This window comes from Neovison vison, chromosome 6, assembly GCF_020171115.1.
Source record: "Neovison vison isolate M4711 chromosome 6, ASM_NN_V1, whole genome shotgun sequence".
Lineage (NCBI taxonomy): Eukaryota > Metazoa > Chordata > Mammalia > Carnivora > Mustelidae > Neogale > Neogale vison.
Window position 1 is genome coordinate 10,699,139 of NC_058096.1, and position 27,686 is coordinate 10,726,824.

Sequence of the window (27,686 nt, forward strand, 5' to 3'; positions counted from 1 at the left end):
CTGGAATTTTTCCTGTTATTATCCTGTTATTGACGTCCAGTCTAATTCCATTATAGTGAGAGAACATACTTTGCATGATTTCAATTCTCTAAATTTGTTAAAACATTTTTATTATGAAGCAGGATATGATTTATCTGGTGACAGTTCCATGTATACTTGAGAAGACTATGTACTGTGCTGTTTGGGGGTGTAGTATTTTATAGGTGTCAATTAAAACCAGTAATTTATAGTATATGTCCTTTTGAGCTTTCTATCCCCTAGTTCTACTTATGACCAAGAGAGGACTATTGAGGTGTCTAGCTATTATTGTGGATTTGTCTATCTCTTCTTTTGGTTGTTAGTTTTTGCTTCGTATATTTTCAAGCTCTTTTATTTGGTAAACAAATTTAGGATTATGCATCTTCTTGATAAATTACTCCTTTTATCATTATGTATTGCCCTTTTTATTCTTTGTTCTAAAATCTTTATCTGATACTACTGCAGCCACTAGAGCTTTCTTTCGGTTAGTGATATGCACTCTCCATCTTTCGTGTTTATACTACATAGATCATTATATTTGAAGTGAGTTTTTCTTATAGACAATATATAATTGAGTCATTTTAAAAATCTGTTCTGGCAACCTGTGCTTTAATTGGTGTGTTTAGTCCATTTACATTTAATGTAATTACTTATATCTTTGGATTTAAGTCTACCATGTTATTATTTGTTTTCTGTTTGTCTATTTTTAGTTTCCAGCTTTCCCCTTTCCTTGTAGTTTCTTTTCTCTTTTAAACATTTTTTTTTTTTTTTGGTTTCTATTTTATCTATTGCATCTTTACTGTGTATCTCTTTGTGCAATGTTTAAGTTGTTCTAGGGATTAAAATAGACATATTTAACTTTTCATAGTCTATATAGAATTGGTATCTACCACTTCAAGTGATATATTAACACTACATACATTCCCTTACCCTCCCTCCCTCTTGTTGTCACATTTGTCACATCAACATACACTAAAAATCCCACTAAACAGTGTTACAATTTTTGTTTTTAATCAAACTATATCTTTAAAAACTTAAAAGATGAAGAGTATTACATTTACCCAGGTATTCAACATTTCTGTTGTTTTTTCTTAATTCTTCTGGTCTCAGCTTGCCTTCTGGTGTCATTTACCATCTGTCTGAAGAAATTCCTTTAGTAATACAGCTGGTGATACCAAAGTCTCTTAGTTTCCCTTCACCTGAGAATGTCTTTATTTCATCTTCATTCCTGAAAAGAATTTCTATGGGATATAGAATTATGAGTTGACAGTTCTTTTAAAATGTTCTTCAAAAATGTTTCATTTCTTTCTGGAGAAATCTGTGGCTATTTAAATTACACTCACCTGTAAGTTAATGTGTAATTTTTCTCTGGGTGCTTTAAGGAGGGTGCCTGGGTGGCTTAGTCAGTTAGTGGCTGCCTTTGGCTCAGGTCATGAACCCAGGGTCCTGGGTTCAAGTCCCACATCAGGCTCCCAGTTCAGTGAAGAGTCTGCCTCTCCCTCCCAACTCATGCTTACTCTCTCTCACAAAAATAAAGAAATAAATAAAAATCTTTAAATATATTTTTTCTTTAGTTTTCAGCAGTTTGTGTCTGGGCATGGATTTCTTTGGTTTATCTTGTTTGGAGCTCCCTAGACTTCTTGAGTCTGTAGGTTTATGTCTTTCTCCAAATTTGGCAAGTTTTCAGCCATTGTTTCTTCAAACATTTTCTGTACACACATCTTTTATTTCTAGGACTCCCATGAAAAGAGACATTTTGGTGTTTTCTGCTAATGAGCCTATCCAGTGAGAGCTTTATTTTAGTTATAGTGTTTTTCCATTCTAAAGTCTCCTTTCAGCTCTTCTTTATATCTTACATTTCTTTTTTGAGACGTTTTGTCTTTATTCATGTTATAGTATTTTAGAATAGCTGCTTTAAATTCTGTGTCATCTAAGCATTGGCTTCTGTTGACTGTCTTTTCCCATGAAAACTGAGATTCCTTCCAATTCTTCATATGTGCTGAGTAATTTTTAACTGTATCCTGGATATTTGATGATTATGTTACAAGATTATAGGACTCTAGACTGTGACCAAATCCTGTAGAGAATGTTGATTTTTTTTAACAAAGAATCTTCCAGGTTCAATTCAGGTCACAAGTTCCAACCAGTCTTCTATGGACTGTAGTTCTAATATATGTTCTGTTTTCCATGACTTCAGATCTGTCCCTGGGTACATTATTAGGTGGCAGTCCAAAACCTGGGCAATGATCTTATTTGTATTTCAGTTCTCAAAAACAATGGTATGCTATTTAGGGTCAGTCTATTCTTGTGAATCTCAAGAGTGAGCCCAGAAGTTCATTAACAACTTCAAGAGGTTGCTTCCTCTAGCTCTTCCCTCTCTCTGGTACTTCCCAGTTTCCAAGGGCTCAACTTTTTGGCCCTCTGGCCAGAGATCTGGGGCTTTACTTAGGCTGTTCTTCTATGCGCTTTCCCTAACTGTATCTGCATACAGGGACAAATGGTGGGAAGACACAAAAAAAGAAGCTCTGGAGGTTTACTCCCCATCCTCTTGGGGCCACAACTCCTCTGATCAGAGGGAAGACCTTCCTCCTTCAGTTTTAGGCTTTTGAGAGCTCTCATGCTCCTGAGTCCACAGGATTGCTTAGAAGGCTGAGTCACAAGAGAATAGAGAAGAACAAACAAAACTCTACAGGGGATTTCTCCACTCCTTCTAAATATTAGGAGACCTCCTTTCTGCTCACTGTAGTGCTTCTCCTGGGGTTCTCTCTATTGGCACCAGTGCCTACTTTTGGGATTTGGGCTGTACTGAATCCAGGCTGGATGGTTTTAGAATGGGAAAATGATATCTTGCAACTAGTTCAGGGGTACTTCAGATTCTGTCTTCACTATGCTACCAACTCCTAGAGCTTGGAGACAGAATGGGATGTGCTTATTGCATCTCGCCCTGAGGCAGAACTCAATGTGTTTTATTTTTTACATTAAAAAAATGATTCTAAGATACAATTCATAGACTTCATTAGCTTCCAAAGACATCCATGGCACAGAAAGGACCTTTAGACAAGAAGGAGGGACAGACATCAACGGTCACTTGCAAATCAGCATATACATGCTCAGGAGGAACAGCTAGGATCTACGGAAGCCTTGAGAGAACACCTAGGCTAGTATGAAATCAGGGATGGCTTCCCAGTGGTCAAGAGAGGAAGAGTATTCTCAGCAGATGGAAAGTCATCCTCATGAGCCAGAAAAGAACCAGTGTGGAAAGTGTAGGTCACAGCAAATACTTCAGAGCAGCCAAGACATGAACTTCTCTTGGCTCTTGAGACCATGCACAGAAGAGAATCAATTGTTTTATTGATAGCATTGATGAATTACTAAATTCAATGAAATTCTAAGTCCACTGGAAGCTGTCATCCTGATGATATCCATTGTGGAATCCAATTCCAGATCTTGATCTCAGTTCTATACATAGACTCTGTATGTAGGCATTTAACATTTGAATAAGGAACCCATTCATTTTGTATGCTTGGCAACAAACTCTGTTGTGGATACATATACCATTGGATAGCTATTTTAAATTGCTATTTTGGAGATCAAAAATTCAATGAGAAACTGAAAGCAAAATATAAAAATGAAGACAGCAAAAGAGTAAAATAGCCAAATGAAAAAAAATTTAATTCCAGCTTTTCATTATTATAAACTAGAAAGACCACAAATAACAGACATAATCAGTATAATGCATATCTCTGTGCTTTTTGAAAAAATTCAAATTTGTCTGAGCTTGGGGCAGAGTGTGGAAATAAATATATTGAAACAGAGAAAGTGTGCTAAGAAAGAAAAAAAGAACTGAATTCCCAAGGCAGGTAAATCCAGAACATAGTAACAGATTCAAATCCCCACAAACACATGTAGGCCAGTTGCGAGAAATCCAGTGGCTCTGACACAGAGATTGTGAATTGAATCTGCCCTAAGGCACTGAACTCATTTCTTTACCAAGCAATAGAAGAATATTTTGGAAGGGGGAAAAAAAGAAGGACCATGTATTTACACTACTGAGAATTACTTACACAAAATATTACTGGCTAAGTATAAAAAAAAAGACAATAAAAAGCTAGTTCACTTATTTATCTTGAAAGAGCATATGACACCATCCCATTCAACATAACTTGCTTGAAAGTCAAAATAATTGAAGAACAAATTAGGGGACTTCCACTCAGCCTCTCAACTAACCTTTCTACCAATAACAAAGCCTGCACCAAGGTAGTGTGTTACAGACTAAACTGTGTTCCCCAAATTCATCTGTTGAACCCTTAACCTTCAATACCTTGGAATGTGACTAAATTTGAAGGTAAGACCTTAAAAAGTTAACTGAGGTTAAATGAGATCATTAGGGTGGGCCCTGATCCAGTCTGATGGGTGTCCTTAGAAGAAGAGAAAATTTGGACATACAGAAAGACACCAGGAATGTGTACACACAAAGGAAAGACCACGTGGGGACACAGCAAAGAGATGGCCACCTGCAAGCCAAGGAGAGAGGCCTCAAAAGAAACCAAACCTAATGACATCTTGTTCTTGGACTTCCAGCTTCCAGAATGGAGACAAAAATTTCTGTTGTTCAAGCTTCCCAGCATGTGGTCCTCTATTATAGCAGCCTGAGCTGACTGAGGGGGGGGAAGGTAAATGGAACTCACAGGCTTGAGAGGAAGCTGACCTAGGGACAAATGATAACAATACCCAGGACCCACATCAGGGTGATGAAAGCAAGCGGGTGGGCCCATAAACAGGGCACAAAGGGAAAAAAAGAAGTGATTCCAGTAAATACAAAATTCAGTCAAAGAATAAACTCAACTTCAAAAACTATCAGCACTGGTACTTCCTCTAGAAGCTAGAATCATCCCGGGATCTGGCAGACTGAAATGCCATCTGGGATCAGCCTGGAAATCTGAAACTGACTCCTAACTGAGCTAGTCTCCCCATCAAGAGATTTGGAATTCTATTACTTTAGAGGTGTAAACCAGCCCCAAGCAAACCAGCATAAAAAGTTTAGCGTGCTAACAGTATACATCCATTCCTCCCTCCTGAACTTTCTCATGATGGTGCACAGGGTTATCTGAATGACCAGTGAACTGGACTGATCTCAGGGTATAGCTCAAAAACTCAGTGAAATGAAAATCATAAAGAAAACAGAAGAGGTAGGGAGTACATATTCAAGAATACTGCATACTGGGCAAATATTGGCTATGAAATATTGAGAAAAATGACATGGAGATGAAAACTTGAAAAACAAGCAGAATACTCCTTACTCCTTAAAGAATAATTTTGGGAACAGATATAAACTCAAATACCAAGCAGAATTAATAACAACAATTTGAAAAGCAAAAAAAGAATCATGCCTAGATGTAATCTGGTGAATTCCCAAATGCCAGCTATCAGGGAATGAAAACAAATTATTTACACAGGGAAGAGAATTCTAATATCACCAGATTCCTCACTGGGAGCACCTGGAACACTGAGGCAGTAAAGCCAGGCTTAAGGCTTTTGAGAGCTAAGGTCTCTGATCCAAGATCCCCCTGACTGGTCAATACCATGCATTTAAAAAAAAAAATGAAAGAGAAAAAAGAAGACCAAGACATCAGACATCTCAATAAATAGGACTCGATTAAATTCCTCCACTAAATGACACACAATCTGAAATAGAGTTTTAAAGAACTATTTGTTCCATGCTATTTATGAAAAACAGCCAAGTGAAATGACAAAGAAAGCTTGGAAAGAAAGAGATGAAAAAATAAATCAGGCAAGAATAAACAAAATGAGAGTGGGGGCAGGGCCAAGATCAGACAAAGTGGAATTTAAGACCAATAGCTTTAAATAGCATGAAGGAGATTAGGAGAAGGCTCCACCTTAATGGACCCCACCCCAAAGCCACCCCCAAAGCCCCACCTCCTCACACCACCACCTTGGGGATGAGGCTTCCACATCTGCATTTGGGTGGTGGGGAGGAGGGAAGCAAACATTCAGTCCATAACAATTAGGCCACAAAAAAAACAGTAAAAATATAGACATCCTGATCAACATGGAAGAGTGAATGATGAGGAAAGATGTCCTGCTCTGAACAAATGGAAATATTGAATAAAATACAACAGAAATTTGTTGCGCAGCTGAGCTCAAAAGCCAACAGACCAGGAAAAAAAAGGTGGCACAGAACACTCGGGTTATTGCTAAAGTGTCTATACCAGTGCAAAGCCTGGCAGAGTACAACAGGAACAAATCCTTCAAACAGGCTGGGGACATCGGGGCCAGGACTGGGGTCCGTACAGGCAGAGGAGTGCAGGTCGCTGCGCCAGGAGAGGCTGGCACTGCCATGAACCCAGGACCTGCCAGGAGCAACTTGGCTCCTGAAACCGAACTAGAAAAACTCTACCCAGGGACCCGGGAAGCTTGCTTCCAACCCAGACCAAGCCGCAGATGGGAAAAGAATTACCCATGCATAAGGGAATGACCGAACTAATATATTACAGTTTCCTCTTATCCATGAATTCAGAGTTGCCCCCACAGTTAATACTGATTACTGATTGGGGCACGGGTGCAAAATGACTGAACCTTTTCTCCCACTGCCAACTACGTGTACTATGAAGAACCACAGACAACTGGACATGTCTATACAGTCTGCTTCTTCACCTGAAGAAATAGGTGTTGGGACACACAAAACCACACTGCAGTGGGTTCTTTCCACCCCAAACCCCAACTAACTCTGCCAGGCTGAGGTCAAAGGCATCACTTGCATTTTAGAAACTGCAAGAAGGTCAGAGACAGAATGACTGGAGGCTTCAGAAAGGATCACATTTTCTTTGAACCTCAGTTTCCCATCTGAAAATGGGAATGATAATAACTATTTTGGGAAGATTATCATGACAATCAAATGATAGATGCAGGATGGTAACTATAATTTTAAAAATGGGCATTATTATGGCTATTATTATTACTATTATTACATGTTTAGATATAAAGCCTTCCTTGGTGTGAAGTAAAAAAATGGCCTTAATGATTTGTTTTTATTTTTGGTTGCTAGAATTCCTCTCTACTGCCAAATAATATTCCAATATCCCACCGTATGGCTATATCACATTATTTATCCAGTCATCGGTTGAATGACATTTGGGTTGTTTCTATGTTTTGACTATTAGGAATAGCGCTACAATGGGCCTTCACATGTAAGTTTTGTGTGGACAAACATTCTTCAGTTTTCCTGGGTTTACACACATATATAGGATTGGGAATCCTGGGTCCCCTATAACTCTATGCCAATATTTTTGAAGAACGGCCAGACTGTTTTCCAAAACAGACGCACCATTTCACATCCTCACCAGCAGCATATAAAGGTTCTAATTTCCCTATTGGTAGGATGATTTTCAGAGCAACTGAGGGGCCACTGAAAACAGAAAATTGGGATATTCAGCATCACCACCTCTTTCTTGGAGAGCATCACACATTGTTAAAAATTCACATCCCTTTCATTGGTACAAACCGAGACAGAACAATAGGGTTTGATCAGTCTTTCTCCTAATTTGTGGGGATTTCCAGCATGGCAAACACCTCCCCCTCTGATTCCATGTTCTCTCCAGGAAGGAAACAACAGAGGCAGAAGCATCTCATGCAAGTACCTACTCGGTCCAACATACTATAAAACACAGTCGGAGAACCTGGTCAAAAATGGGGAAAAATGTGGATTCAAACCCATGACTTTAGAACATGTGAAAAGCCTCACGTGAAATACAACCATAGATTTCACAGGCCTATTTGAGCAATTAAGAAACCTCCTTGGTTCCAAAGAGAGAGATTTTCCTTGTCCTTTTTCCAGGCTGAAGAGAGCAGAGACCAGAGTGACAAAGAAATAAGGCAAGGGGCCACGGAGGGTATAACCGAATGCTGTCCCCAAGTGCCTAGAGTTCAGTGATCTTTTCAAATGGTCTGAACAGAAAGATGGAAGGACAAAATAAATACCATGCTCAGACTTCTCACCAGAAGCCCAAACCATCGTGCTCTGCAGCAGTGGTATTCCTGGAGAGAACCATCTCCCACGGCCGAAATAAACTTCGGGTAGAATGCGTAGGGTTGGCCATACTTTGACTCTAGTCTTACTCTTACTCCACATACATTGAATAGAAGGGTTCATTCAGAGAGTTCCTTCAAGTGTAAAATGTAATTTTGTTGGTCACAGGCAAAAAAAGTCATCATGGTACAGAATGACTAAGAGGATGCTACATCCTTTTTTCCACAATCAACTACACGAGGGGAAAAAAAAAACAACAACGGAATATTCTTTTATGTGTTGCTTCCCCTATGTAATTCAAAGCGCAAGGCGGTAGGGTAATAAAATTAAATATGCCATAATGGAAAAAAACAGTTCCACTATAAATAAGCTTTATGACTCCATCTGAGAAAGAAAACAGGGAGCTGGATGGTGTGCGACTCTTCCCTTTCAAAACCAAACCACAATCAAAAGCAAAACAGGTTCAAAAACACAAGAGAGATCTATCTGGGATTTGCAGCTGTGACAGAGACCCACGGGTGAGACCGCGCCACACAAGTGTGCCCGAGTGTGGTGCCGGGTTTTATTTGGGAGATGCCTCTGAGGCATCTCTGAGTTGGGGGACACCCCCGAGCTGGGACGAACAGCGTGAGGGGGCATTTGAGCCTTGAACAGAAGCACAAGAGCAGCCCCAGGGTAGGGGGTGGGGATTGAGTTTAAGAATCTGCAGACTGCCGTCCAAGAGTGACACGGCCCTGCATGTCCAAAGGCTCCCGGGGCTCGGTATTGCTCTCTGTGGTTTGGGAAGGCATCCTCAACCTTCCCCATCAGTGGACCCTTTGGAGACAGAAGGGGATACTTTCCGAGAAAGGCCTTGAAGGCGGTGTCAACACCAGACAGGCTGGCATCTGAGGTTTACCTGTGTCTCTGCTCTTAGGTCAGGGTAGTCACCGACCTCAGGCTGACACTGTGCCCATGTGTCTCCCAACTAATTTTTATGATGATTGGACCGCCAATGGCCGACCTCCCCATTTGTGCTTCTTACTCCCAAAACGGTCTAAACCATTGGCTCCTCTGGTCACCCACTAGGCATCGCTGGGTAGGTAGCACTGCTGCCACAGAGTCTGTCACCATGAGAAAGGGGTTCCACGTTCCCACCCGTGACTCCTTTGGCTCCCAGCCACTCTCTGCCTTTACTCCTGTGCTCTGGGGAGTTTCAGCCACCTTCTCCCATGACGGTGTCAGGGCCTAGGCTTCCCCTGAATCCCTCTGCCTCTGAACTCTTGCTCTCCAGTGTGACAGGTGCATCCATCAGAGTCCTAAACATTCTGTCACTCGGAATCCCCTCCTTTCCATTCTGGCCACACTGGCTTCACCCACAGCTCTCAGCAAAACCAAAACCAAAACCCAAACCAAACAAACAAAAACTAAAAAACCACAAACAAAAAGCAAAACAAAACAAAACAAAAATCCCAACACCTCCTTAAGGTTAGGAAAAAATTCCATTACCTTTTGCTCACCAAGGGGCTGGTTAATCATGGATTGCACGAGAATTAATGAATCCTTCTCTTTCAAAGAATGACCAAAAAATCCTCTATCCAGAGGAGAATCAATGTCATGCTCTTTCAAGCTATTGTCCTCATGTTACCTCATCTCCTTCCCGTCAAAGCACAACTTCCAATAAGTCAAACTCATGATGACTCACATACAAATATATACCTGTGTCCAAAATGTATTTCACTTATGAGCAAACCAGTACGATAGCAAAGATGGTTCCAAGAGCATTTGCAGAACCTACGACCTTTAAACACAAAACAGAATGGTAGAATCACTGCTCAGTGAGGTACAAAACTGATTAACGCCTTACATGGGAATAAAACCATAACCCTTGTGGTTATTTTTCTAAGGGACAGAAATCGACAAGTTAACATGTAACTCTACTGTGTCTGGGCTTATCAACCAGTAAACAGTGAAGTCAAACGCAAGTATATTCTCCTGAAGAATTAAATAATCCTTGGGTGAGCATGTCAAACAGTGTCTCAGTATGACATTGAGAGGACGTGCCCTTTGCCTTATTTCTAAGTTTGGATACTTTTTCTTAACAATCCCTAAAGAGAGAAAATTCTAAACTAGTTATCTCAAAATCTCCACACGTATTCCCTCCTGAACTTAAGAAAAGAAAGAAAACCATAAGGGCATCACTTACACTCCATTGGGCTCTTGATGACCAAAGAATGATTGCCACCTGGTAGGATCTCAGACAGCATGACTCAGCAGTACGAACGGTATTTTGGCAGGTGGCCCTCCCATCACACAGATGGCCACCAGCTCTCCCAAGACCAGTCCTGGCCAAGAATACAGACACTTCGAGTTCCAGGATAGCTCATTCAGGAATGGATTAGGTGTTTGTACCTTCATCGAGACATCACAGGATTGGAACTTCAAGGAACCTTCTGGAAAGTCTCCCTGGATCTTCTAGAACAGATGGTGTTTCTTCTATTCAGTCCTCCCAGCACTGAGCAAGCCCACCATCAACCCATGCCAAGCTATCATCAGCCTCCCTGGCAAGGATCTCTTCTTCAAGCTCTCTTAATCAATTTAAGGCCATTTCTTCTATTCTCTGTGAAAATGGTTTGCAATTGATCAGTGTTTTCATCTAGAACCTCTTGATTAAAGCCAATTTTTATTTATTTATTTATTTATTTAATTTAAATTTTTTTATTTTTTATAAACATATATTTTTATCCCCAGGGGTTAAAGCCAATTTTTAAACCCTAATTTCTTTTAGGCTAAATAATCCAAATGGCTATCATCTTTTTCATTCTATTATTATTTCATTCTATTATCATCTATTTCATTCTATTACTTCACTGAGCCCTCTTGGGTCTCTCCTAAGACTAGGAAGAGCACGACAAAGCCCCTGGGGATGATTTCACAAACCAGGTCTGCTGTCTTCCACACCATTGGATCTCTCTCTACTCAAAAGCCTGGCCTCACTCACACGTTTGCTATGATGACCCATTAGGCTGTCTCCTCTGTTGTTTTGCAAACTCCCTCCTTCCTCCCTCTCTCCTTTTCTCTTTCTTTCTTTCCCTCTTCCCTTCCTCCCTTAATCTCTCCCTCCCTCTCTCATTCTTTCCTTCTCTGTTTTTTTCCTTTTTTTTTTTCCAATACTTCAATTTTTCCAATACTTTAGCTTTAAGGCTTTTTTCTTTTTTTAATTGAGTACCATTAACATACAGTGTTATATTAGTTTCAGATACTGCTCAGTCTCTCTTATTGGTCTTAGAAATATTTCTACTATGTTCTTCAGCACATGGCCATTGTTGTTTTGTTTTGTTTTGAATTAGCCATTACAGTTAACAAAAAGAAGAAAATAAAAGTTACCCATTATTGCACTCCTCAGAGACAGCGTCTGCTCATAAGTTGGTGTTTCACATCTCAGGGCTCCTTCCTGATGTATGTATTTTTAAGAAGCAACCAGACTGCACTGTACTGCTCTTCAGCTCCAGGACTGGGATCCCACCCTGTCCCCTGCTCAGGGCCGCCTCCCCCATCAGGCTGCTGGGTCATTGCATTACACCATCCCCATTGCTACAACCCAATTCAATGCAAGGCAGCTCCTGGTCTCAGAAGCAGTCCTAGCAGCACCTCAGATCGGTTTAGGTAGCAAAATAAAATGAACCCAGCAACACTGATGCATTTAACCAGAGAAAGCAGTAGGTAGGTAGAACACACTGGAAAGCCCTTGGGAGGTGCTCAGAAGGAAGGCAAAGCCGATGTTCATTCAAATCAAAACCTCTCCTTTTTTCCGTCTTCTGAGTCTACCCAGGTTTCCACCAGGGACCTTCTCCAGGGTGTCCTGGGGCCCCTAAAACGGCCTTACCAGGCTGCCTCCATCAGGGCCCTAGCATAATCACAGGCACACCAGTGCAACTAAAGCAGGGCTTGTGATGCTAAGTGAGTTTGCTTAGTGTCTAACCCAGTCCCTGGCAATGACCCTTAGGTTAGGTGGTTTTCTTCCCAACTGGTGCCTACCTAATGATATTTCTGTTTCAAGATTATGCTAACATCCAATCGCTGATTTTCTGATGTATTTTATCAACTCCCACTGATACTACTAATCAGACCCATCTGATTTTTTTTTACCGTTTTATAAAGCTAGTTCTCTTTTTTGATGCATGTTCTGTTTTATTTTCATATTAAGTTTATTATCTAAAATGCCATCAGGCATTGTTTAAATTTCATTTTACTCCCATGGATAGGTCATAAATATTTTCTCACACTCTTCCACATGGATTTTTACAGGAGGCATAGTAAATCCATTCACAATTTATTTCAGTGATCTCCTATTATAGAACTTTTAGGTGGTTTTCAACGTTTTGGTTTTAATAAAGAACAATCTGGTGAACAACCCAGTACCGTATGCAGAGCTCTGCACATCACCATGACTCAAGGTGAAGACCCGGAAGTAGAACTTGAATCACAGGACACGCATGCATTTTTTTATGACTTTTGCTACTTATAGTCAACTTGGCCTTGGTAATTCATGTTTTACACCTGCAGGTGTTTTGCTGTCCTTTTCCTTACTTGTCTTTATCCAGTTTTTCACCCATCCATTCTCCACCTGGGATGTCTTGAAGGGCTGTTGGAACGGGCTCTCTTGGAAGGAGAGGTTTCACTGCCCAGGGCAGCTCTAATTCGAGATATACCGCTTCAGCTTGATGGATTCCTCTTCATTCATCCCATCCAACCTGCTGCAATGGGTCAGGCACCATTCCAGGCAGAATAAGTGCAGTGGGGAACAATCCGGCCCGGGAAGCAAGGGGCAAAGCAGGGGTGCGGGCCTGGTAGATAATAAATTGCTCTGTGTGTGTCTGGCCAACGCGAAGATTCCAGGAAGTGTTCAGGAAGATGGCACTGCCAGAACCCAAGGGGTGAGAGCCAGAGGTGGGGAGGCGCTAGGGTGGGAGAGAAGATTGGGGGGTGGTGAGAGGACCAGATAGACTTAGGTTGCCCGGGCCATTAGGGCCTTGGCCTTCACTCTGAGTGAAACAGAAGCCTTCACAAGGTATACACAGATAACTGCTGTGCTTAAGCTGCTGGGTTGAAGTCACACCAGAGGGTGCCAGGACCAAATCAGGGAGCCCCGTGAGGAGAGATGGGTGGGTTGAACAGTGTCCCCCAAAATCACATCCCCCGCAGAATCTCAGAATGTGACCTTAATCGGAAATAGAGTCTTTGTAGATTGAAGCAGCTAGGGATGTGGAGGTAAATCATCCTGGACATATGGTGGACTCGAGATCAAAATCTGTAAGGCCAAGAAGAGGAGAGAAGACAGAGAGACACAGGCAGAAGCCATGTGAAGACAGATGCAGTGACCGGAACAACATGTCCACAAGCAAAGGAAATGTCAGAAGCCACTTGAAGCTGGAGGAACAAGGAAGGATCCCACTCAAGAGCCTTGGGAAGGAATGCAGGCCTGTGGACACCTTGATTTCATACTTCTGGCCTCCAAAACTGGAAGAGAGTAAATTTGTTGTTTGAAATGTCCTCATCCATCATACTTTGTTAGGAAAGCCCCAGGAAACTCACCCAGGAGATTCTTGTTGTGCTCTAGGAGATGTTGTGGTTTGGGCCCCAGTGGTAAACAGCGCAGGAGATGAGAATCTGATAGATATCAGGTATGTTCCGAAGCTCAGAAAATGGGACCTGCTGAGGGGACAGGACTGGGATGTGAAGGGTAGCGAGGAGTCCAGGGTGATTCTAGGATCTGGGGCTTGAGGCAGTGGAAGGTGAGAGACTCAAAAGATTAGGCCTGGGGGGGTGGGGAGCAAAGCAGGAGCTCAGTGTTGATGCGTGAAGCCTGAGGTGCCTGTCAGCTTCCAAAGATGGGATGTAGGCCACTGGAAATACCAGCGTGGTGCCCAGGACAGAGATCCATGTGGCAGACACAAGCTAGGGGTATACATATATACGCAAAACCAGAACAGGGGATGTGACAGGAGACACAGAGAAGGTGGGGCCTGGAGCACCCCAACACTAAGAGTCTGGGAAATGAGAAGGAACCATCCCAGAAGCCCACGGAGGACACTGGTGGGACGAGCAGAGCCATAATGCCCTAAAAACCGAGTGAAATGCCATTTCTAGCAACCGTGGCTGGGCCAGTAGGAGAGTGAAGTGAGCGCCAAGTGGGCATTGGGCTTGGAGACCTTGACCTGAGATATGAGCAAGCCCAAGGAGGGGTGTGGGGAATGCACCTCAGTACAAAGGGTTCTTTCGTTTTTTCACCACTACGTTCATGAAAGAGACTCAGAGGAGAGGAAACGATGACCACAGATAATTCCTGAAAGGTTTTTCTCTGCAAGAAATCATAGCCTATGTTTTGGCTGATGGGAATGCCTAGAAGACAGGGGAAGATTGGTGAGGCAGGAGGAAGGGGGTAGATTTGCTGGAGTGATGCCCCCAGCAGGTGTGAGGGGACAGGTGCCCAGGCCTAGGGGAGACCTGACCCCTCCAGCATCATGGGCAGTGCATCCAGGAGGGAAGGTGGGATGCAGTTACATGAAGGAGAACAGAAGGTACAGTCTGAGCATTTGGGGAACTTTTTTCTGATTGCCTTCATTTTTTTTGGTAAAAAAGGGAGCAAGATCATATATCAGCTGAGAGTGAAATGGGGGCAAAGAAGTACTAGAAGACTGAGGAGAAAGGAAGGAAGGAAATATCTACCTGGGAAAGATGGGAGTCAACAGACCAGAGAAGTCTTGCTGTGCCCACAAGCACCAAAGGCCCACGTGTGGTCTCTTGAAGAGACCAGTCAATAGAAACTTGTTCTTCTGGTGAAACACAGGCCAGAACAATGAAAATGGTTCCCTACTTCACATGGTTCACAAAATTAACTTGAAATGCAATAAAGACTTAAACATAAGACCTGATATGATAAAACTCCTTGAAAAAATATAGGGAATTAACATCGCTCTTGGTCATGGCAATCAATTTTGGGGGCATGATACCAAAAGCACAAACAACAAAAGGAAAAAGGTCAACAAATGGAACATCACATTCAAAAGCTTCTGCACAGGAAAAGAAACAATTAAAAAAGACAACCTATAGAAAGGGACAAAATTTTTGCAAAACCATATACTAGATAAGGGGTTCATATCCAGTATCTATAAAGAGCTCAGTCAACTCAACAAAACAAGTGATTTGATTTAAAAATGGGCAAAAGAACTAAGTAGACTTTTCTCCAACAAGGACATGAAAATGGCCAACAGGTACATGCAAAGATGCTCAACTTCGCTCATCAGCGGGGAACTGCCAATCAAAACCACAATGGGATATCATCTCACACCTGTTAGAGCGGCTATCACCAAGAAGAGACAACAGGAGCCAGCAAGGAAATGGCGAAAAGAAAATCTTTATACACTGTTCATGGGAATTGGTCCAACCACGAAGGAAAACAACATGGAGGTTGCTCAAAAAAATAAAAATAGATCTACCATACAATCCTGCAATTCCAAGGGTGATCCCAGTTGCACAGTCAAAAAATGGAATAGACTGAGCAAAATGGAGATTGGGTTGCTGAGGGTGAGGAATGACCCAGAAATCCCAGCCTTCTTGTGGTGACTCTCACAATGAGAATGAAGGGCCTCACTGTATTAGTCCCGAAGTTCTCGAGGGAAATAGCAGAGCCTGATTCTGTGTGTGTGACAGGTGTGCATGTGTAGCGAACGTCAAGTGGGGGAAGGCAAAAATGAGAGGGGATATCTCCAGAAGCACACAGAATCTGGGCCCCCCTCTCCACTCCTGCCAGTGGCAGGGTGAGACCAGAGTGGTGGTCTTAGACCTTCATGAACCACGCTTGTATAGAAAGCATTGCCTTCCTGTTTTCTCAGGTTAGAAAAAGATGACAATCCAGGAAGGAAATTAGCAAAGTATATATAGAGACAATTAATGGGGAAAAAAGCCCAAATGACCATCACCACAAAAATAAACTCACGCCTGGGGGCCCTGGGTGGCTCAGTCGGTTGGGCATCTGCCTTCAGCTCAGGTTAACCCAGGGTCCTGGGGTCGAGTCCTGTATCAGGTTTCCTGCTCAGCGGGGCATCTGCTTCTCCCTCTCCCTCTCCCCCTCCTCCCAGTTCATGTCCTGTCTCTCTCTCACACAAATAAAATCTTTTTAAAAAAGATAAGCTCACGCCTATTAATAATAGAGAAAATACAAGTTTAAATAAGAGGTAACTCTTGACACTCATTAGACTGGCAAAGTTTGTTTTTTTTTAATTTTTTTAACACAATACCTCATACTGGGAGGTGTTTGAAACAGGAAACCTCAAATCTTGCCATTGGGTATGTAAGTAGGTATGATGACTTTGAGAGAAATCTCACAGTAACCAATAAAAGTGAAAATGAAAATACCCAATGAGTCAGCAATTCAATGTTTCGTGAAATACCCATATACCCCAGGAGTAATCTGCCAGTGGCCAGAGTGATGGAGTCACATGCGGCATCTTATGGGACAAGGGGATCCACGAACTACATCCAGATCTCAAAACGATAGTGTTTAATGGAAATAAAAATGGTGCTGAAGAGCTGCAGCTTCCATACCATGAATCCATTTAGTTCGTTGAAGTCCACGAAGCGGTATTATAAATTGTTAACTCCATATACATGTAGTGGGACGTACATATAAATGAGACAAATGATGCACACTGACTTCAGAATGATGGTCACCTCTTGGAAGAAAAGATACATGAAAGGATTTCAACCCTATCTAACATTTTATTTCTTTAAGAGATCTGAAATAGAGCAAAAATACAGTATCAGTTCAAGTTAAGTGGTAAGTTCCTCACATCTGTTCTAGTATCTTCTGTACTTTTATGTATGTTTAAATATTTTTTTAAAGGAGAAAATTTCTATGCATGTTTTAAGAAAGCAAGCAGAGTATGAAGAGTGCTGTCAGGTGAGCACAATCACTGTTAGGGCATCACATTCGCCCAGAACAGAGACTGAACCCAAAACCGTTTCATTTTGATTAGGAGGGATGAGGGATTAAGTTCCTTAATATTTGCCTGAACCACATTAAATATCTTATGCCATATTATTATATTTTGATCTGGTAAGAGGTATATGGAAGAAAAATAAGCCTTCAAAGCACTAGTTATAACTATTAACTATCAAATCAGTACCTTTAAAAATTTCTTGCGATTTTGCCTCGTGACCAAACATTTGCTCTTGTTTTAAAGGTAATTAAAATGTATTGGATTTGGAGAGTGCTGTGAAAATCACTAAGCTATCATGGAGCCGTGCCAGGGGTGGCGGTGGGGGACTGCTAGACTACTTCCCGAATTACCCCTTTCCATGGCCTTATCTAAACCCCATAGGAATCTGCTCGCTCCTAAAGCTGGGATGTAAATGGAGTGTTGTGTCCAGGCTCTTGTCTTCTTACAGTCTTGGCTCTTTCTGGCCACATCACCAAACCCCTCTGCTGAGGTACTTTCTAAAAGAAGGGTTCGTGTAGACAGAAAGCTCTCTAATGGACGGGACTGTGGAGAATGAAAATATGGCGGACGAGAAGGGGAGGCAGGATGGTGGAAGACAGCCAGGCAAGCAAAGTCAAGAATGATGCTGGGAACAAAAGTGCTTTATTGCAGATAAAAGAGAATTATAGAAATATGCCAAAGGAGTCCTCAGCAGAAAAACAAAGGATGAACCCCAGGGTCTCGTTACTGGAGAGACTGTGTCCTATAAAGGTAGGGCTGCAAACACTCTAGAGAATACGGACCCACTGCTCCTAGGAGAAACGCAGGGCTGGGTTCCTGCAAGCCTCTGATCACCTCTAGGACGCCCCATCAACACGCAGTTGATGCATGCTTCATGCATGTTTCTTTTTAAAGACACCTTGTTTAGTTTATATTGATTCGTTAACATCGAACAAGGCTGACAGCACTGTAACTCGTGCCTCAACGAAGCTAAGCTAACACTCATATTTTCTCCTTAAGGCACAGCACAGCCTTCTCGTGCTTAGGAACACCAGACAGCCCTTCAGTGCTATGCTTGGGCCATTTTAAACACCGGGACCACCAACGAAGAGCACACAGAGGCAAACAACATGACACTAGACAATATGATGGCACACATGACAATAGATGGCAAAACAAACAAACAAACAAACAAAAAATACTTGTTCTTGGTAGGAGAGCTGAAACAACAAGGCAGACGTCACCTTATACAACCCCAGTTGGGAAAGGACTCCACGGAGGCTCACATGTTTGCCTCCCTACCCAGGAATGACTGTGAAAATACCATATTGATTCGGGGGGCTTACAAATGAGTTTTTGCAAGTAGGCAATTTAGAAATACAGAATCTTTGAATACTAGGAACTGACAGGCAGCAGAGCCAGACATGTAACAAAAGAAGAGCAGGGTGTCTGGGGGGCTCAGTCCGTTAAGTGTCTGCCTTCAGCTCAGGTCATGAGCTTGGGGTCCTGGGATGGAGCCCCAAGTTGGGCTCCCTGTTCTGGGGGGAGCCTGCTTCTCCCTCTCCCTCTGCCTCCTCCCCTTGCGCCTGTGTGCTCTCTCTCAAATAAATAAAATCTTTAAAACAAAACAAAACTAAACAAAACCAAAAAAACCAGCAGTATCTAATACTCCATAAAGAGGTACTTACATTTTGGGATTCCTTTGGACAAAGAAGGTTACATTCAAGTCATTTAGCTCAATAGGAGCTTTATGGAAACAATGGACTCCCACTTACTGGGAATGGAGAGATCCAGTCCATTTTGCATATTCCGTGCTTCTGACATTGTCCGCTCAACAATGCATCCTTATCTTTTCTAGTCACAATGGAATCATCTCAGGCAAATCTTCATCCGATTTCCTTCCCCAGAGGAGGCACAGCTCAGCTTGTTCTGGGGGTAAGGGGTGCCGATAGAACACGCAGACGCCAATTTGCAGCACCAGATGCCACCAGCAATAACCCTGAAGTCCCCAGCACTGTGGAGACACGGTCTGGTTTCAGGCATCTTTTGCTGATTGCCCCGCTGGGCTTGGGGGATCTGGGAAGGTGCAATGTTATTTAGGAACTGCTGCTGTCACGGGGTTGACTTTTGGGGATCGTGGTGCACCCCTCCAAAAACAAGACTTACCCACTATCCGGGGAATTCTTGGCCACCACACTGTGTCTTCCTCCTGTGGAATCACAGAGTGCCTTGGGCCTGTATTTGGTTTTAACTCCATGTGCCTTAACACTGGGTTTCCAGAGTAAAAAGTATGTTGGCAATTCGAGCCCAACAAATGCTTGCTCTGGCCTCCGGGGTCCCTTTGCTGTTTTCTCATGATCAGGTACGGCACCTGTTCTGTTTAGAGTAACAGCCCCACAGAACCCACTGGCAGGCCATGGAAACAACAGCTAGACTAAAAGAAGTGTGCAAAGAATAAGCCTCTGAGAAAGAATTTTAACCCTTCCCTGTCTCCCTGCCGGGTTCCCAAATCACTGATGGAATAACCCGTCAGTAAACCAGGCAGTGGGACCTGATCTAGGGCCTTGTAGGCTTGGAAGGCTCTTTAAATCCCGCTGGTTCACTGGCCACATTTTCCATTTGAAGACTGATGCCCAAGCCTGAGGAAGAAACAAGCAAGACCCTGTGGCTGGAGGATGGCAAGGCAGGGCCACTGAGCAGGTCTCTGACCGAGAGTTCTATGCTCGTCACACCACCTTCTTTTCTAGGTGACCAAGGATCCCACAAATTGCTCTGCGAACTTCCCACCACCGACACCATCCTGACCTGCTCCCAGGAACAGAAGACAGGGCACTCCAGGTCAACCTCAGGTGCATCAACCCCCGAGCCCTCCCAACGAGAAGTGATCACAGCCCAGACCACAAAAAGGAACGTGAGTTCTACTTTCAAGATGCTCCCACACGCAGCATTTCCGAGCACACCCTGTTCAGCCAGGGGTCACTGGGCACGCACACTGTCTGGGCAGCCCACTGTCCGTCAGTTGGTGGGCATCTGGAAACTGCATTCAACACCCCCCCCCATCCCGTCCTTCTCCACGGTGAATTTGTATCATCCTTTCTTTCTGACAAATACGCAGGCAGGGTAGAGAGTTGGTCAATCAGGATGCCAGGTGCTCCAAAAACCCACCGTGTGGCTTTGCCGCCTCTCATCGCCTGCCACCCACGCTCCCACACACGTTCCCATGCCTGTTCAAACACCATCTCTGCTGGAAAACTCCCCCCACCCTGTTCCAAGTGCTAATGAATCCAGTTCTGTTTCCACAACACTTAGTTTGAATCCTAATTATTATTTTTATCATAGCCTGTTTTCAGATAGCGGAGTATTTCCACCTCCCCTCTCTATGAGGGCCCCAAGGTCAGGGTCACTGCCCATTCATCTTTGCATCCTGCCCCAGGGCACCACTTGCCATGTGTGCGCTTTATAAACATACCCCCGGAGTATGGAGGGAAAAAAAAAGCTCTGCGGGAAATCACAGGGCAGAGGAAAATACCTGCGGAAAGAGGCCTGGTCTCCAGGGTACTCGAACATTTTTATTCTGTCATTCTCATGACTTCTCTTTGAAGACCTCAGATTAAAAACACTCCCAAGAAGTCCCAGATACGCGCTCTCCCCTCCTTCCATGATAAAGCCCGGGTCCTTGGTCCAGGTGCGCGGTAGGAAGGGCCCAGGCAGGACCTTCCTTGGAAGCAGCTCCTGGGAGAACGGCCTACGAGGCGCCCACCCAAGGAAGGATGCTGAGCCCAAATGGGCTTTCAAATCGCCAATCCAGCTCCTCCCTTTGCAGCCTTGGACAAGCCACTTATTTTCTCTAAGCCGCAGGTGCCCCATCTGCAGAATGGGTATAATACTCACGGCGTTGTAAGGAAAGTAAAGGAATACTGTTCACATCGAGCTCTTGCTGAAAGTATCCGCCAGCGGTGTTGGGGCAGACAATGACCTTCCTGGACTCGACCAGAAGGAGGGGAGGCCGGCTCATGCTTTCAATCCTTCCTCGATCAAGAGTTTCACCTCCATCGACACACATGTGGTCTTTCAGCAAGGAACCTTAGAGGCTCACCTGGGTCTCCCAGGCCTTTCCTTATTGACATTCCCTGGTACGGGACGTAGACGTCTCCCATTCAGACGCCTGCTGAATGCTTCCATGACTTAGCGTCTCCAGGAAGCAGCCTCCGAGACACACCTGCGACTGGCTTCTCGGGTCCACAACTTCCATCGCACTCTCCACCTCCCCTCTTGAGCCAACCCCATGGGAGCAACAAAGCACTTCCAGAAGCTCGCTCCTGTCCACAGTGAGCCACAAGTAGTCAAGGTAACAAATCCGAGGAAGAAGTGTCTTTTCGAGGAAAGGAGCCCAAAGGGAATGCTCTGGAATCCTTCCTTCACCCTTGGCACCTGGCCTCCTGGGCTGCTATGGCTCAGTGCACTTGGGCAGACTCCGACTCTCCGGCTTTAGCCCTGGGGGGGTCTTGTCTCCCAGTTCTGCCTGGATTCTTCGTCAGGGCCCCACCCCTCTCTCCAGCTCTGGCTCTCAGGGTCCTCGCGGGCACAGGGCGGGCTCACCCTCCAGGCTTCAGCTCACCGGCACTTCCTCTGCAGGACTCCCCTCCCTGGGCACCACACACACTTTCCTGCCTTCTCCCCTACTAGCCCATGAGGCAGGGGCTGCCCTCGTGGCCCGCTCTGCTCCCAGCACCTTGTCCCAAGACGCCCGCTGCAGGCGCAGACCAGCAGAACGGTGCCGCAGGCCACCGGCAGCCGGAGGAGCCGACACTCTGGCCTCTGACAGCAAATACGCAGCCTGAAAAAGACCTCCACACCTGGCCTGCTCCAAGACCAGCTGTTGTGCAAGGGGCGCAACTAAGTGGCTGAGGATCCAGCTGTGAATCAGCAGCTCAGAGGGAGGGACCGTGGCTTCGCTTTGTAGCTGCCAAGGCAGGCAAGCGGCACATTGCAAGACTGCCCTACTTAGCCAGCCTCCTTCCTAGCTCCCCCTAAACTGTGCCACGGGATGCTGAACACCAGCATGACCTGGAATGCTCAAGAACGTCCGTCGACTTCCCAGGGACTAGCAAGTGCAGGAAGAGAACATGCCAGCACCACACTCGGGCCATGAGGACAACTGCTCCTAGCTGAGAGGTAAGAACTAGCCCCGGACATCCAGGGGCCTTGTGTAGCCTGAGAGGAGAAGGACAAGCTCACCGTTACTGTAGGGAAAAGACCAGGGTCCCCACTTCAGGATCCCAGCTCTTATTTGGCAGTTGCGGGGCCAAGGCCAAATCACTCTGTTTCCTCATCTGAACACCAGGGATGACACAGTGTTTCCTCACAAGGTACCTGAAAGGGCTAGAGAAGGTCCTGGAAACGTGTGCGACACAGGACACGGCACGCAGACAGCACGCACGCAGCCTTAAGGAGATGGGCAACGTACCTCAGGTAGCGCCTGAGTCCAAGTGCACTGGACCCGGCAGGGACAAGTTCACACTCTCCCAGGCCCTGGCCTCAAGCCCACACTTTCAGGAAATTCCTAATGAAGCCGGAAATAGCCTATTTTCCCAGATAACCTCCACTTCATCCCTTTTATTTCCAGCCTACAGTTTTTAATGACCCTCTTTACCGAACGACTGCTCTTCAAAGAGAGTTTATTTTATAGTATTTTGCCTCTGGAGGAAGTTGAACCCCTGTGCTCTCTGGGCTCTTAAGAAAAAGAATGCATAATGTTTTTCTGAAAATAAATAAACTGGAAAAAAAAAAAAAAGAAAAGAAAAAGAATGCAATCGGGCCATCTGCACCGACGCGGATGGCCCCGGGGGTATGGGGCAAAGTGAAGCAACTCAGACAGAGGAAGACAATTACCGTGCGATGTCCCATCTCTGTGTAATCTAGAAAGCAAAACAAAACAGACTCATAAACACAGAGACCAAAGTGGTGGTTGTCAGACAGGAGGAGGAGGATGGGCACGGGACGGGCAATGAAGGAGATGAAGAAGTACAACCCCGGGTCTGCACTCAGTCAGTCACGGGGATGTCACGGTGCTGCGGAGGGAAGAGAGTCACTCACTAACGCTGCCAGAACCGAGGATGGTCACAGCGGGTAACTAGACCGATCAGAGTGATCATTCTGTACATTTGTAATGTACAAAAATATCAGAGCGCTCTGCGGTATGCCGGAAACTAATGTTGCATTACAGGTCAGTTATATGTCAATTAAAAACAAACAAAAAAGAATTCAGGAGCGTGACAAGGCAGAGATGGGCAGCTCGACAGAGGGAGGAAGCCCGGGGTTAGGCAGGAGCCGGGCTCCTCCCGGTGCTTGGGGCCCTTGTCTCGCACATCTGTGTCTCAGTCTTGTCGTGGTTTAAAAGAGGCAGAGACCAAACCAGATCTCTGGGCCCCTCCCTGCTCTAACATGACCTAACTGTGTGAGTTACCATAACTGGAGGTTCTGCTTAACGGTCGGCAGCCGCCCCAACCATGTGTGTAGTGCTCTGTCACTGGCTGCCGAGGGACACCCTGGGCGCAGCACCTCTAATGGAAGGCGGAAAGGCTTGTCAACTTCTTCCATTTCACCAGCTCAGAGGAGCCCGAAGAGGGGATGCCATTGACCGTGCCAGGAGAGAGCCTCCTCCTTACATGCCTCAGAAGCCATCTGGCTGCCAGAGAAGCTGGGTCCTCAGCCTGGGGCAGAGCCTACAGGTGGACATCTTTTAAAGGAGAATTTTTTAAAAGGCCGGTAGCACTTACGGATTCTAAGACTGCTGTGTAAATCAAGGCTCACAGAACAGATTATCTGGAACTGACCAGGAATGAAATTTCAGTCAGTTTCTCGATCAGTTCTCGGGCAGGCCGAGGGAAGAGCTCGCCAGCCGCAGTCTCTTCTATTAACCCTCCAAGCTCTTCAAACCCGCCTCAGGGCGATGCAGTCCCCTGAAAAGTCAGGATGCAGGCGGATGGATGCTGGCTTCCCTTCCCTGCAGCTTTGGGGAGCAGAGCACACCCTGTCTCTGGCTTAGGTATTACGGTTACCAGAAAATACGGTCCATTTGAATTTCAAATAAACACATCGTTTTTTGCTCTATGTTCCATGCAATATTTGGAGCATACTTATGGGAAAAAAAAATGCCTCGTTGTTGATCTGAAATTCCAATTTAACTGGGCACCCTGCATTTCTATTTGCTAAATATGGTAACCTTAATTACACCCATTTCAAGCAAAGACTAGTTGGTTCTTAGTCTCCAAAGTATAACAACATCCCCAAACCAACCTCTCCCCCTGCCAAAACAACAACAAAAAACCCCTCAAAACAAAACTTGTCTTTTTACTTCCAGGACATGTTTTTAAAAAGTACGTCTATAAGTATCTAATAAAAAAAAACAAAAAAGGAGACGTACCTTCTTGTAAGTTTCCCTATTTAAGAGCTCAGGCTGCCTCTGGCCACAGGCTCTGGCACCAGCAGACTCGAAAGGAACTGGCTTCCAACCCGTCAGGGCAGGGGCGGGGGGGTGGGGGGAGTAAGAGCAGGAATCCAAGGTGGCTACTTTCTCAAAGAAGCCCACTGGGGCAGAGGGACAGGGGAGGAGGCAGGTGCTAGGGCAGGAGAATGAGAGGAAGTGGCTCCAGCGCTCTGGCCACGGAACATCTGTGTCCCTCTACAGGGACCGCCATCCACCCGGTGACAAGTTAACTGTGAGATGCAAGAGAAAGCTACTGCTCTTACAAAAGGCCTCATAGTTGGGAGAGAGACATGTCCCTGCCCCCAACCCCCTGGGCTGGGCGCCCACGGTTAGCTTGGGGGGTGGACACGAGCTGCAGGACCACGAGCAGTTTGCTGCTGGGGTAGGTGAAGACACAAAGAACCTCCCTGAGGTTTTTTTGAAATTATGTTTATTATTCTGGTCAAAAGTAACTCATAAAATGCAGAGGTCTTAAATTTTTTTCTGTATGGTTATACAGTCTGAACGGACTAGCTTGCGATCTGAGGCCGTTTTTATAAGCTTTGCTCTGCAAAATGGTGGCAGCATTGTTAGAGGGCAAAGCCCTCCTCGATAAAGCAATTACACTTACGAAAGTAAATCAAGAATAGTGTCCTGCACCTCAGATGACAAAGTGGCTCTAAGCAAGCCTCTCCCCCAAGTTCACACTGCAAGGGCATTCGAGAGCTAGAAATTCCTTGGAAAAATCAACTGGCACCCATAACACTCAGAGAAGCATCAAGTTTGTAAATTTTTAATCCATGGCACTCAAAAGTGAGAGAATTAAATACAAAGCTAAAATGTGGTAAATCTTCTCACTTCCTCTTCTTTGTGGAATACAGTTTTTCTTCGAGTGGGACAGGGACAATCCCCTCACACTCTTTCACTTCCTGGGTCAGAGGGTGTTTTACAACATTCGGTCTAATCACATCAATGTCTCGGGACAAATGTTCCATTATGCTCTGGACAGCTGTGGCTGGTGCATAAAAGTCCACCAAGAAATACCTGCAACAAAATAGAGGTCTGTGAGTTCCTGCGCGCCGCAGTGCAACACCCCCGCTGCCGGGTCAATGCTTGTCCTCTACTGCTCGCCGGATAAAATCAGCTCCGTGAAAACACGTGCATGCCCCCGTCAAAACAGAAACGACCAGCTGACCGGCTGACCGGAAGTGCTTGCCCAGCTTCCCTCTTCCTTATGGCCGGTCCCCTTCCAATCTTGGGAGAATCTGAATCCAAACGAACTCTACGGTACCTGGAAGCATGTGACATTAGAGTGCGGAGAACAGAAGGGACAGTAAGGTTATGTGTCTAAGGAACAAGAGTGTTCTAGCCAACCAGGCTGAATTTCTCAAACCATTTTTGAGAAAACATTAGGTTAGTCTTCTCATTTCCTAAAGGATTTTGCAAGTAACTTAGTGTACCTGAGAGGCACAGGACCTACCAATAGCCACATTTCAAAACAAGGGAAAAGGTTCTGAAAGGCCTGGGATTGGTCTAAGACTGTCCTGCACATTCGAGAGCTGACAACAGAAGCGAAGTCACGGGAATCCTCGGTAAGGCGAAGAACCGAGCATTCCTCCACTCGCACGCAGCAGACTGATCTAGAAGGCCGTCTCATCCAGCCCACTGTTCTCACCACATGGACAACTTCATCGGCTCGGCTGGATGGTGTTACAAAGGAAGAAACAGCCCTCCTCCCTGCCCACGCCCGCCTCTCAATTCTAAAGTCAAAGCCTCCCTTGCACTGTTCGGTTTGAACCACAGGGCTGCGAAAGGGCAGTTTTCGGTGCTGTAGTTCAGAATTCTGCAACGTTCCAGCTGGCTGCGGTGACCTCTGACATCCCGTACTTTGTTCTAGCCGCACGCTCCTCCCCAAGAATGTTCCCTTCCTAGGTCTTTGCACTCACTGTTCCTTCTGCCGGAAATGTTCTTCGCCCGAGTTCCACAGAGCTCAGGCCTCACTTCCATCATGTCTGTGTCTGAACGGCCCTTTGTCAGAGAGGTCCTCTCTGATCACATCTCCTGAAGCAGCCCCCCTTGCCTGCCCGTCCAGCCGCCTTACTCCCTCCGCCCCACTCAGTGCCTCGCTGCGTCCCACGGCGCTCAGCACCACGCTGCAGGACACAGCTGTTCACTGGCTGTCTCATCCACTAACACGTAACTGCCCTAGGACGGACTCTGCTGCTCCATCCCTGCACCCTGAACAGAGGCTAACACACCCCAGGTCCCCAGTAAACCCCGACAGGGGGAGTGTTAGCACGGAAGGTGGGATTCTCACAGAAAGCAGAAGAGACCAAAGTGAAAATGGACAGATTCGACGAGGGAGTTAGGAGCAAAGGGATGACATTTTGTATAATTCCGTAACAAAGAGAGTTCAAAACATATAAAACCACTTCCCAGGTGAACATTCACCCTTAGCTGAGCCTAGTAGGAAAGTTATTCAAGTAAACAATTATTACAACGGAAAGGACAGAAAACCATACACCGTGCAAAAACACTAATCTAAAGAAAGCTTGAGTGGCTACAGTAATACCAATGCAGACTGCAGATCAAAGAAAATTACCAGGAATAAAAACAGATAATATTTAATGATCAGCTCACCAAGACAAAACAACCCTAAACGCGCAAGTAGCGGACAACAGAGCTTCATCATACAGGAAGTAAAAACAAACAGAACTGAAAAGAGAAATAAACAAGTCCATAATTATGGTTGGAGACTTAATATTTCTCAGTAACCGATAAAAGCAGTATACCGAAAATCAGCCAGGATATCCAAAGAGTGGGCAACACCATCAACCAGCGGGATCTGACGTTTATAAAACCCTCCAAACAAAGAGAGCAGGAGGCGCACTGTTCACTGTGGCAAACAGAACAGTTACCAAAGTCAACCATAATCTGGGCCACAAAATGAGTCTCAATAAATCAAAAGGGATTCGAATCTCACAGAAGAAACTTGGGGAAATCCCCAAATACTCGGAAACTACACATAAATCTAAATAGCCTACGGGTCAAAGGAAAAAATCAAAAGGGAATGTCAACTGAATGAAAACGAAAACAACAAATCAAAGTTTGGGGAATGCCACTAAAGCAGGAAATTTATAGCACTAAACACCTATGTAAGAAAGGAAAAGCCTCAAAACTTCCACCTTAAGAA

The 27,686-nt window shown here is 44.9% G+C and overlaps 1 protein-coding gene across 1 annotated transcript in view; it reads right to left on the minus strand.

Moving 5' to 3' along the window:
* Window positions 1-25,264: 25,264 nt before the first annotated feature.
* Window positions 25,265-27,686, minus strand: part of MRPS6 (mitochondrial ribosomal protein S6) — a 66,009-nt gene continuing 63,587 nt past the window's right edge. The window contains exon 3 of the mRNA XM_044250979.1: window positions 25,265-25,537. Within this exon, the coding sequence (XP_044106914.1) occupies window positions 25,348-25,537 (190 nt within the window). The 3' untranslated portion in view covers window positions 25,265-25,347. The remainder of the gene's footprint in view (window positions 25,538-27,686) is intronic.